At 43.6% G+C, this 17130-nt stretch overlaps 1 protein-coding gene across 1 annotated transcript; it reads right to left on the bottom strand.

Annotated features, from left to right (window-relative positions):
• Window positions 1-1442: 1442 nt before the first annotated feature.
• LOC134368589 (phosphatidylinositol-binding clathrin assembly protein-like) lies at window positions 1443-15680 on the bottom strand. The gene is made up of 11 exons (XM_063085015.1): window positions 15488-15680; window positions 14015-14157; window positions 11868-11943; window positions 10687-10789; window positions 10434-10527; window positions 10199-10310; window positions 9190-9296; window positions 8293-8334; window positions 2860-2936; window positions 1754-1866; window positions 1443-1642 (listed from the first exon to the last, which is right to left on the bottom strand). The coding sequence occupies exons 1-11, from the start codon at window positions 15678-15680 to the stop codon at window positions 1443-1445; spliced, it is 1260 nt and encodes a 419-aa protein (XP_062941085.1).
• Between the last annotated feature and the right edge of the window lie 1450 nt (window positions 15681-17130).

Raw genomic sequence — 17130 nt, 5'->3', positions numbered from 1 at the left:
AAAACCATTCAACGAGATCACCAAGGACACAGTTTTACCATGGCACAAGTTGGAAAGGGCAACTGGAAGGTGGGAGAATGGGAAAAGTCGAAAGTGAAGCGAGAGAAGACCAGCCACAGGAGTGTGTGGTGAGCATAAGGGAAAGGAGACGTGTAAATCTTTGGGAAGCATGACAGGAGGGCAGAAGTACAAGAACAGCACTGGACTATGGCCCAGGCCCTGTCCCAAGCCCTCTGCACGTGTGAACTCATCTAATCCTGATGGCAACCTCACGAGGATCAGGACGCGGAGGCAGAGAGGTGCTGAGTGACCTGCTGGAAAACGCACAGTCCGTGAGTGGTACAGGTGACGTCTTCAGGGAAGCTTGCGGTGGAAGAGACGCGTTGTGCTCGGACTTCTTTGAAGACTCACTTGAGGGCTTTTTGGGGACCGGAAGGGGTCCCCGAGGAAGCAGAAGTCGAGGCACGGGGTGGTTTCTTCTGCCTCCAGTGGATTTCCATCTTCTGGAAGGGGGTTTTCTTCTTTGGACACAGGACTGACTGCATTCGGGTCACTGGGTCACCGGGGGTGCCTGCACTCGCTGCCATGTCGCTCGCTGGGAGGGGACGGGCAACATGGGACGTCCATCAAGTCCTCCTAAAACAGTGAATGGCAGAAAGGTCACTGCAGAGAGAACTGTCGAGAATGGTCGAGAAAGAGCAGCAGTGGAAGGAGGCGGCCTGAGGTCGCCACGAGGAGCACGACGAGCAGGACGGCCCAGGGGTCCCCGGCAGCTGGGATCCCTTCGTGTCCTCAGCAGGATCCCAAGAAGGTGGCAAGAGGAGGAAGCAGCGGAAGCAGAGGCGGCGCTGGCAGCAGAGGCCGAGGGGGCACCGCGTGATCGCGGACCGGGGTTCACGGTCGCGGTGGCGGCGGCAGACACGTGGGACGCGGCCGCGACCTCCCTGCCCTGCTTTGCCCCAGCACTAAACCCTGAAGGCGGTTGCGGATCTGTCCCCCTTTTCACCTGCCCGGGCACTCCACGGACGACAGGCGCCCTCCCAGCCGCAGCGGGACCGTGAGGCACAGGCAGGTGTCTGAGGACGAGCTCACGGCGTGACTCCCTTTCCCGATGGCGCACCCTGTTGGACATTAGAGTGGGGTCAGTGCAGCGCGACCCGAAGGTCCCGCCAGTCACAGCCGGCACCGCGCTGTCGGGCGCTTTTCCTCCAGGGGTGCAAACTTGCCTTCCGAGTTTCCTCTGAATTCAAGCTTCAGTTTCGGCTAAATCTCCTCTCTTTTTCTTGGATCCATAATGATTCTTTCTGGCAAGAAGTTTTCTTTGGCTGAGCAGTGCCACCTCCAGCTGCTACAGGTGAGGGTCGCGCTGGGGCAATAGGCTGCTTGTTCACAGACACACACGACACGGTCAGACCCCGAGCAAGCGCGCTGAACCACACGCTTCAGGTTGCAAGCACGGGCTCCTTAACAAACCGTTTTGTGCTGGCGAGATCCGGCCCCGCTTCCTGCAACTGCTTTATCTGCACGACGTGCGGCTGCTTCCTGGCCTCGAGTGTCCAGCACTGAGTAGAGCCCGGCTGTGCCTGCGCTTCTCCCGCACGCTCCCTCTCAGCGACCGTCGTCTTGCTTTTCACACGAGCACCTGCTGTTCACACTGCAGTTGCTCTGTCCTCTTGGAAGTGAGCTTGGCAGTGATTTAAAAATGCCAGCGGTTTTAATCTAGCAGTGTGCAAACTGGGAATTTTTCTAGTACAGTCCACGTAGCGGTGCCACAGGCTGGGAAGCCAGGAGCAAGTGTGATGTGCAGCTTTAAAGGGACCACTGCGGAAGAGTTTGCCTTGTGCACTTGGCTTTGATCGGTACATGCTGTAGCCAATTGGGCAGAGGATACACTGCTGTTCAATGCTTATTGTGCAAAATGTAACCCGAAATGAATAATGTATTTTAAGTGCTAACTACATTAACAAAATGTAAGTTATTGAAAAAATAAAAAAGAGAGGGATAATTTAAATCAATGACAATCAACAAAACCTCAAAAAAGTGGAATGAATGAATAATACATAAACTTTGTAGGGATTCTAGACAATACAGAAAAGGACAAAAAAGAAGACTGACATCAACCATAATTGTCACATTCAGAAATAACTAATGTAAACATTTTGTGTTATTCAATTTGCATGTATAACGCATACATACAGTATACATGTGTGTGTATATGTGTGTACGCACACACACACGCACGTCTTATATGTTACTATGCACACGGTTATGTGAATGAACAGTTTGCCATGCCATTAAACAATCTTCTACAACAGTTGTTCTCACTAGAAGAGCCCCTAGAGGAGTGCTGTGGACTGATGTCCCCCAAAACTGAGTCCACATCATGACAGTGAAAAGAGGGCGGGAAATCCTATTATGGTAATTCAAAGGTGGGGTCTTGAAGAAGTGATTGGACTGTAGGACCACAGCATAGTGAATGGATTAATAATAGTGGTCACAGGCATGGTTCGGAAAGCATTATCACATAACAGAGTCTCTCTCCCTCTGCTCCACCATTTTCTGCCATGTGAGACCCCGGCATTGCTATAATTCTCCACCAGAGATCTTCACCACATGTGTTCCCTAGACTTTTGACTTAGTTTCTTTGGGAAACATACCCTCTTGTGAAGAGTCTGGAATCCCGCAAAAGACTGAAACCTCCATTCCATACCATCATTTACAATAGCTGAATAGTATTCCATCATATAGCATTCATAACCCATAGTTTTAGTTCATCTCATATTTTTAAACATTTAGAATGAGAAAATTTATTTAGAGGGAGACAAAATAAACCTATATTAAAGATAGTTATTAACTCACCTGCAAGGTGGTGAAATGTTTTTCTCTTCCAAAGAAGCTAAATGCTGTTTTAGTGCTTCAAGGGAACTCCGGGGTGGCTAAAAAAAGTTATGAAAGATTTATTTTCTGATACTTTTAGAAAAATCATACTCTCCTACATGATAAACATATTTTGAACAAAAATTAAGATACCTCTATAGCAAATGCATTAAAGCCAAAAGTAAATTTATTATTAAAAGTAACATCTTGGTATCAAGTCAAATTCTCAAACTATGCTTTGAAATAAAAATTTTAAAACAACAACCCAGTCTCTTAAAATTATCAAAGGACAACTAAAATACCTATCCCTCAAGAAGACATTAGGCTTGAAATCATTCATTATTCATGGTTCCTTCAAAAGTCACCAGGTCAGTAGGTAAAACCTAGTGGAGAAGAGGGAGAGCGGGGAGAGAAGGCAACAGAGAGATAGAGAAACAACAACAAAAAGAGGGACGGAGAATCTCACTCATATTAGCAAATTCATTATCACGCATATGAAGAGAAATCCAGGTGTCGACATGGTCTTCGGTCTCTGCTAAAATGTCACCTCTTCAAGAGGGATTTCCTTGACTACCAACAGTTTCTTTAAATTTTTTTTTTCAAAGCATTTATTTTTAGTGACATTACAGATTTCTTTGTATATTCATTGTCTGTGTCCCTGCAATAGAATATAAGCTCCATGAAGGCAGGGATTTTGTCTGTTTCATTTACTGATGAATCTTAAGTGCTTGGCACATAGTAAATGCTTAATTAATACAGTTGACCCTTAAACAACACGGGAGGTTAAGGGTGTTGACCCCACATAGTCAGTTGAAACCCTGTGTATGACTTTCACGCGTCATTACTGTGGAACCCACACATAGGAAAAGTTGGCCCACCTTATACATGGGTTCTGAATCCTGGGAATACTGCACTTTGCCCTGCATTTTGGTTAAACCCACTGTTGCAGAACCCGCATGTAAGTGGACCCTCACAGTTCAAACCAGTGTTGTTCAAGGCTCAAATGTATTTGCTGAGTGAATGTGGGTGTATCTTTTTGTTCTCCATTTCCATTAAAACATAAGGCCCATTCCCCACCAGGGTTCTATATCCCGCCATCTCCCTCCTGATCCACTCACTCTCTATTCAAGAAAATAATTATTAATAATTTACTATACACTAGGTACTAGGGACACAGCCATTGGAGGGCTTTTAAGTGAGGGGTGAAATAATCAGATGTGTATTTTGGACGTTATCAGATCTGAATTATGTAAAACAAACGGCAGAGGGCTGAGTCCTACCAAATTTTAGATGTGTCTTCAATGCACCCCTGTCTCTCCATCCTGCCACTACACCATCGTTCTAGCTCAGACTGTCACCGTCTCTCCCCTTCCCACTCAGTGTAGTATTGTAAGTGAGAGGCCAGGTAGAGGGTATCAAGGAGGGGATGGGGACAGAGGAAGACCAGCAGATTTGGGGAAAAGATGAATCATATAAACTGCTGTGCTGGCAGTGGGAAGAAGGCTTAACAAAGAAGTACTCACAAAGGTGTGTGGGGGCAGAGCTAAGGGCCAATTCTGAGGGAATAAATAACAAAAATAAATAACAAAAGTTATCAGTATTTGAACGATGTTGTTTGGAAACATTTTTTTTTTTTTTCCAGCTGATATGCTGTCAGACAATCCACCGCCAGATGTAAATCTGTGGAAACTGTGCCACGCAATCTTAGTGAACATGATTAGCAGAAAACTGCTTAGAAATACCAAAAACGTAAAAAGCACCAAAGTGCTGGCTGGTTAGCTCAGCTGGTGAGAGCATGGTGCTGATAAAATGCACCAAGGTGCTTTACATGAAAAGAGGAGATGTGAGGCTGTAATACCTCCTTCGTGAGGCACAGTCACCCTCCAGCCACCAATAGCACAGAAACGCTGGGGTAACTGTAGGAAAATGCATCTGGGCATGTGTCGGGGTGGAACCGTCCAGCAGGTCCCCACGTTTATGCCCCTGGAGCTCTGAGGTGGAGTGTGGCCCAGAAATGTATGTTTGAACTACTTTCATGACAAAGGAAAATGCATCCGATTGCAGACAGAGCAGACCCTGCTATGTACATTTGCAGGAGTCACGTCCAGCAGGAACTGCAGGGAATGGCTGAAAGGAGAGGACTCACACAGACAGACACACAGCCAGCTGCTCACGGAAGGAGGCTCGGTGACTCCCAGACGATGGCAAAGTCAAAGCAGAAAGGACTGACGGATCAAGAAGATGAGGGAGATTTCCTCTTAAGAAAGACCAGATGCAGAAGGGATCTCTAAACTGGTGAGCAGTTTAAACCTAGCAGGTTAGCTTCGATTCACGTTAAGTAACAAGTGTCAGAAGCACAAGGAGAAACTGGCCAATCCGCAGTCACAGAGCAAGACCTTCACGCTCCTCCGTGGGATCCAGCAGCAGGTTGGCTGAGAAAGCCCCTTGAAACTGTGCACGGTTTTGAGCAGACCTCTCTCGAGGAGACTGACTGAGGGGGGCAAAGTGGGGCTGCCTCAGTTCCTGCCTCCCTGCTGTCCCACGTAGCCCTGCATGTCACTCCATTCCAGGGCTTCCAGGACAGCCCGGGAAGCACGTCTTCACAGGAGCAGTTCTGCCGACTGCTGAAGGCCACGACAAATGACTTTCTGCACTGGCTGAGGGCCAGGGGCCAGCGTACTGATAAGGAAGCCCTTCCAGTACAAAGAGTTGATTTACGGAGCAGTGAATTGGGATCTGGATGGAAGTTTGCTAACAAGGCCCCTGGCTGCCTTTTGCAGACTCTCCCGCAGCCATCTAGTTTGTTTTTGATTCAGGGATCCTGAGGAGTGGAGCTGAGGTAAGGAGGAGAGAGGGTGGCCCAGTGGAAAATGTCACCCTCCAACTCAGGTTACTCCTCCTGGCAGAGGTCCCCTTGGAGCTCAGGCCACAGGTGCTGGTCAGTTCATGCTCGTCTGTGCCCAGCAATGGCTGAGGCCGTGGTTCTCGGTAAAGTTCCTCTTCCTACCTCCAGCACATCCCTCAGGGAAGCAAGCTCGATGCAGAGAAAACTCAGAGGACTACATTCTGTGGACATCTAGCCATGCTTCTGCAGTCTCTGCTTCATCTTTTTCAGGAACCCAGGGGCTGGGATTGTGTCTCATTCATTATAGCTGAGGAGGGGTCAAGCCCTATTGTTTGTGAATCGATGCTGAGTGAAACCCGCTGGTTACGGTGCCATGGGGCCATGAAACTCCGTCTTCTCCCCTACTACTAACCCAGGCATTGTCATTGTCGCTGTGTCTCCCCACCACTGCTCATCTGACTTCCCATTCGAGAAGCTGGGCGTTATTTCACCCAAAAGTGCTTTTCATTATAGACTGATCTGTGTGATTTGATGTCTGTGCACAAGTCCCTTTTGATTTATCTGTACATGAAGGAATGTTTGTACTGTGAAGCATCCAACAGAAACTGCCCCTTCTCTGCCACCAAATCGAACACTTTGTCTGCGTCTGCAATTATCCTTCCTTCCTTGCCTCCTCTCTCTTCTTATTTGAGATCATTGCTTCCATTTGTGCTCTGGATCCAATACCCTCTCATTCCCTGAGAGATCACGTTCAATCTACTGCCCCTCTCTCCTTCCACTTCTCCACCCTCTCTCTTCACAGGCTCCTTCTCGTACACATCACTGCCATGTGAACCAGGCACTGTGTGAGCACTCCTCATGTGTTATCTCAGAGAGTCCTTCGTTATCCCAGTCCCATCCAAGGCAGGTCTGTCATGCCAGGGCCTCATATATGAGATGGGGACAGCTGAGGGGATGGCTGTGAAAGTCCTGAATCTCCAGGTTCCTCAGAAACCTTGCAGCCTCCTTTGTGGGAGGTAAGGAGGCTTCTATCCAACAAGTTACACGCCCCATCAAGATTTGCCCCACCTCCCCTCCTGGACTCTAGGCCTAGAACTAGAGTTAAACCACTGCAAAGCTACGCTGGAGACATGCCTCTGAAACAGCCCCCACCCACCCTTCAAGCAGAATAGTAAATAAAATCAAGGTTGCCTCCCACAAGGATGGCAGAAATTAGTGCCAATCTTACAGACATAAATGATGCAGATGTGATAGTCCCCGTCCCCATCAAAACCAGTCAGGCCCTGGAGAATGACAAACGACAGCAAAATCAAGTAGGAACCCAATTGCAGCCACTGTGCCAGCCACTATAGTTTCTTTGGTAGAGGTGACTTAACACAGCCTCCGGTACATGCTATGTGGTTATTGGTTTGGTGAATGTGCTGCGTTCCAGTGTGAATCAGAAAGAGGTCACAGGCGAATGGAACGGACAATGGTTACATTTATAGTTCGGACCCAGGGCTAGGTGAACTCTCCCACCTGCTGTCATAATATGGTCGGAAGAAGTCTAGACCTTCTGGTCACCCCTCAGAACCTCAAATTGATCCACTCTATCCATGATGTCATTAGAACAGGATCAGATGAGCAGGAGGTGGGTAGCAGAGTGGACTTGGGAAAGATACACATTTCTTTCACAGTGGTAAAATTTGTAGGGTTCCAGTGGTCAGAGGCCTACCAGGACGTCCCATCCAAAACAGAAGATGAAGTATTTCAGTTTGCACCTCGCACCGTGAAAAAGAAAATGTGACACCTAGTAGGCATCTTTGGGTTCTGGAGACAGCATATCTCCACACCAGGAAACATTGCTTTAGCCCAAATCCCAGGTGACCTAAAAGCCTACCACTTTAATTTGGGACCCAACGTAGGCAAGGGCTCTGTAGCAGGTCGAGGATGGGCCAGAAGCCCTGCTGCTTAAGCCCCAGGGTACGTCTGGGATGGAGCACAGACAGGTCCAGAGGGGTAAGCAGGCTGCACAACCCCATCCACACCTGCTGCACTGCCACCTCTACCTCAGGTCACACCCATGGCCATGTGGGGGACCCCTGATGACCAGTTGCTGGGGGAGGAAAAAGCTTGAGTTCATTTGAATTTTACAATATTGCTATGAGATAGGCGAGAGCATGACACCTATTTCGCAGTTGCAGAAACAAGGAATAGACGAAGGAAATGAGTTGCTTGAGTTCACACACTGAAAGGTTGACAAGACAGCCCTCAAACCTAAGTTCATTATCCCAAATACCTGACTGTTTCCACTGACCGGTGCTGTCCATTTTAAAAGCATGGTCTATTCGTTATACCAAGCGTTGCCATATATATGACGTGCATGGAAAGATTTGTATTATCTTTTAATTCTATTTTTCCATAATCTTTTTGAAGTTCCCTTGTATATGTTTGTTATTGACGGGGAAATTAAAATACACACACATATAAGTATATGGCAAAGAATGGAGTCTCAGATGATGATTAATATAAATAACAAATGAACATAGAGAAAAAAGGTCCACTTAAATGCACAGGACAGATACACATACCTGAATAAGATTTGGAATGTTGCTCTGGTCAATTCCAACTTGCTGAATTCACAAAAAAAAGGGGGCGAAAAGTATATATTACAGCAGGGAATGGCACCAAAAAAATTAACTGAGAGACTATTGTGCACACAAAAGAGAAAACACCCCCCAGGGCACGATGCCTTCCTCGGGTGATGCCCATCTAGTGCAAGAAAAACATGTCAGGCTGAAGGATGCATTGGACACTTAAGCACAAACTTCTACTTGTCCTAACAGTAGACTCTGAAAGAAAAGTCTTGCCAGATACTGAGTCTTTGCTGTTTGGAGAAGAGCTAAGCTGTATTTTGGATATGGTGCAAATGTGTTCTAATTTTCCAAGTAGTCAGGAGTCAGCCACTATTCATGCTGTTGTTCTCCTGTGGATAATATGTCTTTGTTCTCTTGGTTTCCAGAAGTTTGACTGTCACTTGCCTATGTGTGGTTCTCTTTGTATTTATCCTGCTTGGGGTCTCCAGAGTGTCATCACCTTATATGTTTCTTTCTCTCTCTGATCACAGTCCTGTTCTACCTCTTGTCCACTGTCTAAAAAGACTTCCATCATATATATTTTCGTCCAGTTCTAGAGTTTCTGATGAGAGGGGAAACTTGGTACTGCCTATCCTCACGGCTACAAACAGAAGTCCTTGTAAGATTGCTTTTTAGCACAAGTGCATTGTAAACGTGCTCAAAAAAAAAAAAAAAAAAGCGAAGGACCTAATTTTAGCTTTTAGTTTTACTATTTACAAAGTAGTTAAAACTACTACCAATTTCTGTGTCTCTGTGTAGTGATGTGGTTGGGGGAGGAGGTATAGCTACACCTGACACTAAACTAATGCAGAAAACAGCAGAAAGGCCTTGGATAGAAACGGATTTCTGTACCTCTGCAACCTCCAGGAACTGTGTCAATTTGGTGGTTTTTTCGAGGAAGTTGATGTAAATCCCCAAACTCTCCTTGTACTGGTTCTTCCTCATGTCAAAAAACTTGTCTAAAAATAGAAAAAAAAAATTAGCAGGAAGCAGCCAATGTTGTAGCGATTTTCAAGTTTCACTCCATTCTACTCTATTTTAAGCTGATTCTGTATATGATTTTAACCTGTTCAAAACAATCATAGTTTTGATCCACTTATTTTCTGCTTGAACAAGCACAAATAGCACTGTTCAATCCCTGGAATCAACAGATTTTTACAGATTAAGTCCTGTATAACAAACACTAGTGCTGGGAATATGCATGGAATTTAACAGCATACACGGATAGTTTAGATTTAAATGTCTCCAACTTCTGGTCTATAGTCTTTGTGATTAACAGCAAGCTCTGAAACTCTCTGAGGAAGGTGCTGTGTTTTCTACTCTTTTATAACCCTATAAATGTACTAGGCATTTCTTCAGTTTAAGAAAAGAGCTTAAATTCCCATCAATAAAGTTGGGAAAATGCTTGCAATGAAATGAACCATTCATTAGGTCTAAATGATGACAGAAATTTCCTGAGAAGCCTACAAAATATGCTTGTATATAATCTATAACAGTAACTTATGTAATTGACTTTACCTTCTTATAAAAGTCAGAGCTGTCTTATTTGACTTTGGTGGAAATGGGCCTTAATGTGTACTGCATAAACATGGCAACCTAGTTGATTCCCTGGTAAATTTCCCAGAAATATCAGTTAACATGTGTATAAAAATGGAAAAGCCTTGTGGCTAATTCGACAAATAATTTTTAACCAAAAAAACAATGTAATATCTCATTGTTTAAAAATACACATGAGCCTGTAAGGACTCTCTATTTTAAATCTAAAGCAAATATGAGTCTGAATGTAGAGGTAAAAGATTTTCACAAATAAAGTATTTTTACCATCTTATCTTTTAAAAATATTGTTTATTCTTTATCCTACCTAGCAGATTAAGGATCCCTTCATTATAGGCTGCAAAGAGACGAAGAGCATCTCTAAAGAGAAGCATAAAAGCAGCACGTATTATACCATTAGTTAGTTCATCAGGATTTGCCTGAAAATTAAATAAGAGTCATCAATTACCACCAGAGTTAAAAAAATCCTTCTCCCATCTACAGTTAAACAATGATATTGACTGATATTAAAGGGGAAAAAAAAGGATTTCTAAAGTTCTTACATTAAAATTAAGAAGAGCATCCAGCTGGGTTTGAATAACTGGAAGCGTCTTTAGCAGCTGTTCAGTACTCATAGCTCTTATCACACCGTCTCTCCTATAAAAGATAAAAGAAATTTATAAACATCAAAAATTAAGAATTTGAAAAGCACTGTGACATCAGCATCTTAACACAGAGCTGTGTTTTTGACAAACTACAAAGCAGACCACATATGTGTCAGTATTTCTTGCTTACAAACTAAGGATAATTACTGACCCTCTCTTGCTTTTTGTAACGTCAGATGCCATCAGTCTGTATGCGAGTGACTTTTCATTCAAATACCTGCTGTACCGTCTGATGAAGGCTGACATCGTATAACCTAAAAATAAAATATTTGATTATTTCCAATTCAACCAATACAACTATTTATAATACACCAATATGCAAAGACTTATCATTCCACATTTACCCGTACGCCTCAGCAATGTCTCTGTAAGCACAAAAGGTAGAACGGCCTTTATTCATCATCTAGTCCCACCTGCCTCAAATTTTCTGTTAAAGATTATTTTTTAGTTACTGAAAGACTTCATATCACCCCATGATGTGGTGTTGATAGTGATATTCCTGAACAGAGGGAACAGTTGAACTTTCCCAGCTCCTCTCACATTTCCACAGAAACGGCTGTAAATTCTCGGCACTTTCCCATCGCCACCTCCCCTTCTCCACCCTTCCTCCAATTAGCAAATGACCCTGACCCCAACTTCATAGAGAAAATGGAGAAAGAAAGGCCATGGGAGAAACCCAATTTCTGGTTACCTTGATTCATTTACTCAGTTTATTCATTCCTTCACCATTGTTGAGTGCTCACTATGGGTGAGGCTCTGCTAGGTGCTGGAAGTTCAGCAGTGAATTAAATAGACAAAAATCCCTGCTCTCATAGCGCTTACATTCCAATGGAGATTGTCAGACAATTACGCAAAAATAACATAAAATAAAATAAAAAGGAAAACACAGAACACAGGCAATTAGTTGGTAAGAAGTGGCAAGAATAAAACTCAGGCCGAGAGGTGGCATAAAGGTGTGCTGCAGTTTTAGGCAGGCTGGACAAGGCCTCACTGAATAAAGACCTGGAGGTTTCATTAACCTTTTTTCCTCTAGCACATAGCATATTCTTAGTACGCAGTCAAAAATGCATTATACCAATGAACTTAGGGATTATTCACCTTTATAAAAAGTGCACCGCACCACACACTAGTTAGGTTGTTTGTTGATTTATTTATTTACTTATGGAACAGGTACTTTCATACACAAATAGAGACTTTTTTTGATTGCAAGTGACAGAAACCCAACCCAAGTTGGCTTAAAATAATTGAGACCAATTTTCTTAACTAGCCATGGTTTTCAGAACTTTCCCCTCCTTGACACATGGAAACATTTCCATCAAGGACCCATCTTACCTTCTATGACGCTTATATCCAGGAAGCTGTGTAACGTGAAGAAAGAGGGTCGAGATGCAAGATGTTGGATGAAACGCTGTGAGACAAATGGGCCGAATCCTAAAATTAGTTTCTGGACACAAAGCTAGTTTATGAATGAGTTTGCCCTTATGAATGTATATTTGACAGAGTTCTGCCATGCAGGTTCTATCTATTTCAGGAGTACTGATTAAGTTAGTCACGATCACATTCTGGGCTGGCCAGTACAAGCATTCGCTGTGCTGTCAGTTACCCTCTGTTTACCTAGTCCCCAAATTAACAAGGGGTTAAACATGAAAGTTCATGTGAATACACACCTTTCCTCCAAGACTTTCTTTCTAGCCATTTCCCCCTTTTGATTTTGAATAATTGTAAGTTACAGAGAAGTACAAAGAATAATAGGATACATCTGTGTACCCCACTATCTAGAAATGAGAACTGCTCAGTTTTTGACATAACTGCTTCCAGTCTATTTTTAAAATAAAAGGAATAAAGTATTACAGAAAAAGCTCACGTACCCTTTGCCCTGTTCCCAAGGCCAATTTCCTTTTTCTCCTACTACTAGAAGTAACTGATGTCATAATTTTTAACATGCTATCTTTAAAGTCTATTTTCTTTATAGTTTCATATGTATTTGTTCCATGGACAAATATTGTGTGTATGTTTTAAAATTTACATAAATGTTATTGTACTCCAAATGTCATTCTATAACTTGCTTCCTCGATTAGCATTGGTTTTGAGATCTAGCCTTGCTGGTATACATCCCATTTAGTGTCATATAGTATTTCACTGTATAACCACACCTCATTTTACCTGTTCCCTACTGATGAAAATGTAGGTGATTTCCAGTTTTTCGTTATTATAAATATGCTGTGAGAAATAGATTTGCTGGGTCACCAGCTGGGTGATTTTGTTGAATGCGTCCCAGTGTTCTCCTCTCCACACTGATAAACTACACCAGCTAGTAATTTACACATCATCTGCAGGGTATTTCCCATTTCCTCAGTGTCTTCCCAACTCTTTATTCTGTCAGAAATCTTAAATTGTGCTAATCTGAACATGTTCTCAGACATGCTATCGGACATGAATTAGCTGTCAGACATTCTGGTTTCCTTTTCTGTGAACTGTTGGGTTCTTTCGCTCATTAGTCTGTTGTATTGCCTTTTTCTTACAATGATGTATTCTGAATATTAATCTTTGGTCTGTAATATACATGTCGCAAATACCTTCTTTCAACTTTATGGTGTCTTCCCGACTTGAATGTCATAAGCACATTCTACATTTTTTTCAGTTTCAAAATTTAGTTTTTTGCCTTTCGATATTTCCTCCATGTGGAGTTTATTTTTGTATATAAAGTAAGATAAGGATCTCATTCTATTTCTTCCGTAGGGATGCCATTTGTGCCAACAGACTTTCTTGTAATTATTTCCCCCTTACTTTCTCCTGCATGTTTTTAGTGCCACCTAGCTCATATATAAGTAGGGTTTCATTTCTGAGCTCTCTATTAAGTTCCATTTATATATACGTTCTGTTTTTCCCAATACCCTACTGTGTAATTACTATCGCTTTATAAATTTCAAAATAAAGCCAATTTCTAAACCCTAATTTTTAATGCGATTTTACTGAGACAAATTGTAAATTTAAAATAGAAAATGATAAGTAATTTAATGCTATAGAGCATTTCAGGTGTTCTATGGAACACTAAAAGTATGTGCCTATGGGGAGAGGAGGACAGGTGATGATATCACACACTCAGGTGTACAGTTTCCCTTGGCAAAGTAAAGCAGTTATGCAGTAATACATTTTAAAGTTTTTTTGGGGGGGAGGGTTTAAATCATCTAAAGGATTAAGAGAAATACCCACTCTATTATCCACTTTATTACCCAATGGCTACTTTACCAGTGGCTAAAATGGCATACCTCAAGTAATACTAATGACAAAGATGCATTCATTAATAAAAACAGAAAAAAACATTTTTAATACTGCTATTCACTTCCCCCACTTGTCACTAACAAAAGCAAAAGGTAATACGCCCTTGACAAAGCAGGAACATTTCGCACTTGCGTGCACGCAGTCTATTGTACCAGAAGGAAGGGAAGGCCTCCCGCTGGAGCGCACAGCACACTCACCTCATTTCCGTGGACCATGAGATGATGCGCAGTAACCAGAGCTTTGAACACCACCACCCAGTTACTGCTCCTCGTTTTCCTATGAAGAACATCAGCCAGATGTTGAACGCTCATATTTGTTTCATTGATGTACTGTATTAGATCTAAATTAGAGACAGTGACAAGCATTAAAATACAGACAGAAAGTTTTTGAAAAGAAAATTGGTCATTTTAACTTAAAGACAGATGCAGTCAAATCTCAGAGAAATGACAAAGGAATAATCAAAAACATTTTCTTCATTACATATATTACCATCTGTACTGATATGTGTTACCTGATATGAACACCTGTTTACCCTCTTATCCTCTACACTCGATGAGAGCAGGGACTGTGTCCATTTCAGTCACCAAGACCTAGCACAGTAGATGGCCCATAAAGGTTATGGTAAATACTTGTGAAATGAATGAATAGTACTCAAGAAGGGAAGTAACATACCCAAGGTCATACACGTAAAATTGCAGAGCTGGGATTTGTAATTAGATTTGTTTGAGTCCAGAGAGTCAGCTTCTACCAGTGTCATTACCGACTCTCTCAAGGGAAGTGTGTAACTACTGCTCATCCCTTAGGTCCCAAGAAGCCATTTCTGGAACATGACGTCATCATCCAGGGTTTGTCATAGATATTTCCCCAGAATCTAGCACACAGGCTGCCCAGAATAGTGCTTAGCAAACTTCAAAAACATATGTATAATGGAACTTAATCTGTTTAACTTAGTAAACAGTGAGCTGCTATAACACATGCACATTATGATGATGATGAGAAGGTAAAACGTCAGCAGGTAAGTACAGATTAAGTCAATGGATAGTTTTTAAGCAAAATACCAAAGTGAAGTGGTGATCAAAGTGTTAGTCAGCTGCGAAGGCTTCAGAGCAGGAGGATTCATGCGCGTTGCCAGCAGCACGTGTTGCTTATGAAATCAGGGCTCACTACAAGCTCAAGCAATGGACTGTGGGCCTGGCCTGGGAATCTTTAACAGGTCCCCTCAAGAATGAAGACCCCTCCCCTTCGCATCACACACAGGAGCCCAAAGGTGCTGCTGGGGACACTCTAAGGCCTGTGTACTCAACTCACAGGTCCTGGCTGAGCAGTGCCCGTGGGAGAACTGACTCCGCAGATGTCACGGTTTCTACACAAACGGGCCGGGGTGGCCTTGGCAAGCGAGAACCTTTGCAGAAGCGTGGGTGCTGCCCCCTTGTCTCCTACCTAAGTTCCCTGAATAATTTCTAAATATTTCGGAATTGGACATAAAAACCGCCAGTGGTTCTTTCACGTGCTTCGAGACGATTGGAAGTGAGAATCCACACGACGCCTCGCGTGCGGGTGTCGCCAGGGGGAGGCTGGCGGGAGCACGCCGGGCACCTGCGTTAGAGGGTCCCCCAGCCCTGGACGGCAGGAGCCGCGCGAGCTGCCCAGCCCGGACGCTACTCACAGGCCAAGTGTTTCGGCTTGGGCTCCCTGGGCTCTTTGGGGGTCGCCTGGAGGGCAGCCTTGGATGCAGAAGACCCCATGAGTGTGGCGCGGGCTGCCCTCCTCTACCACGTAAGCGTGACTGGCACCCCTAGATGAGGACGCCGAGGTGAAGGCCTGGTCCTGCAGGTGGCGCTCACCACACGACGGTTCCTTCATGCAGCCTGACGTAGACCCCTGGCATTATGAGGTGGGACCAGAACTCACGAGGCGCCAGGATTCTGCCGGAATGATGGGAAAGGTGGCGCAGGGGCAAAGGAGGGTGGTGCCAGGCACACGCTCAGATTCGGAGGGCAAGGTTCGGGCTGGGGACGGGGCACCTCCAGAGGAGGCGATTTCCATAATCCACGGCCAGTGGCACGCACCAGACATATTGAAGAACGTTCTGTGCTCTTTAGCACCCCCAGTGGAAGGTCAGTCAGCTACCAGGGTTATAGAGCCCCTCTCTGCTGCGCATGCCCGAGCACTGGATTTGCATAAACCAGCCGCTTGTGGTCTCGTTTTCCCGGTGTTCGTGCTGAAAATAGGTCTAGGTCTACCTAGCAAGGGTAACTTTTCTCTAGGGGTGGGCCTAGAGGAAAGCCTGAAACCCTGGGGAATGGCTTGTGACCTAGAGGTGGGTCCTGTAACTAGAGCCCAGGGAAACTGAGCACCTCCTATCTCACTATTACTGGGTGGAGTGTTCTAATTAAATCGGTATTACACTTCCTGATATTGTGTCACAGATAACTAACACGGTTTTTATTTTTTAGAACCCCCCCCCCCCCCCCATATTTAAGTTTGGAGAGTTTCTTTTGCTATGTCTCCAAGTTTACTGATCTTTTCTTCCGCAGAGTTTAATGTGTTGTTAATCCCACCCAGAACACGCTGCATTTCTAATATTGTATTTTTCATCTCTAGAAGTTCCATTTAGTTCTTTTCGTAACCTTTTGTTACTCGCCTCATTATGTTCACGTTTTCCTTTAAACCTTGGGTTTATTCATAATAGATATAATCGTTATTTTAAAAGGCTTTTCTGCTAATTCCACCACCTTTGACATTTTGAGGTTTGTTTCTATTGACTTATTTTTGCCTTCTGTGTGGGTCACGTTTTTCTGCTTCTTCCTGTGCTAAGTAATTTCTAATTGGATGCCAGATAGTGTTAATTTTGCTTGGCTGAGGTTTGTATTTTGATGTATTCCTTTAAAGAATGCTGAAGTTTGTTTAGACATACAAATACATGACTTTCAAATCAGTTTTATCCATCCAAGGCACGTTTTCTTAAATAGCTTTATTGATATCTAATTCAGATATCATACCATCTCCCCATTTAATGTACAATTTAATAGTTTTTAGTACATTCATAGAGTTGTACAACTATCAGCATGATCAATTTACATCTGTTGAGTTGATCATGTGGTTTTTGTCCTTTATTCTTTTAATACAATGTATTACATCGATTGATTCTTGTGTGTTGAACTAACCTTGCACTCGGGATAATTCCCACTTGGTCATGGATATAATTCTTTTCAAATGCTGCTGGATTACGTTTGATAATATTTTGTTTAGGAATTTTGTATCTATATTCGTAAATAATATTGGGGTGTCTACTTTTCTTATGATGTCTTCA

The sequence above is a fragment of the Cynocephalus volans genome, chromosome X, assembly GCF_027409185.1.
Source record: "Cynocephalus volans isolate mCynVol1 chromosome X, mCynVol1.pri, whole genome shotgun sequence".
Lineage (NCBI taxonomy): Eukaryota > Metazoa > Chordata > Mammalia > Dermoptera > Cynocephalidae > Cynocephalus > Cynocephalus volans.
The sequence above is the reverse complement of the archived record's forward strand: the minus strand, read 5'-3'. Positions and strand labels throughout refer to the sequence as shown.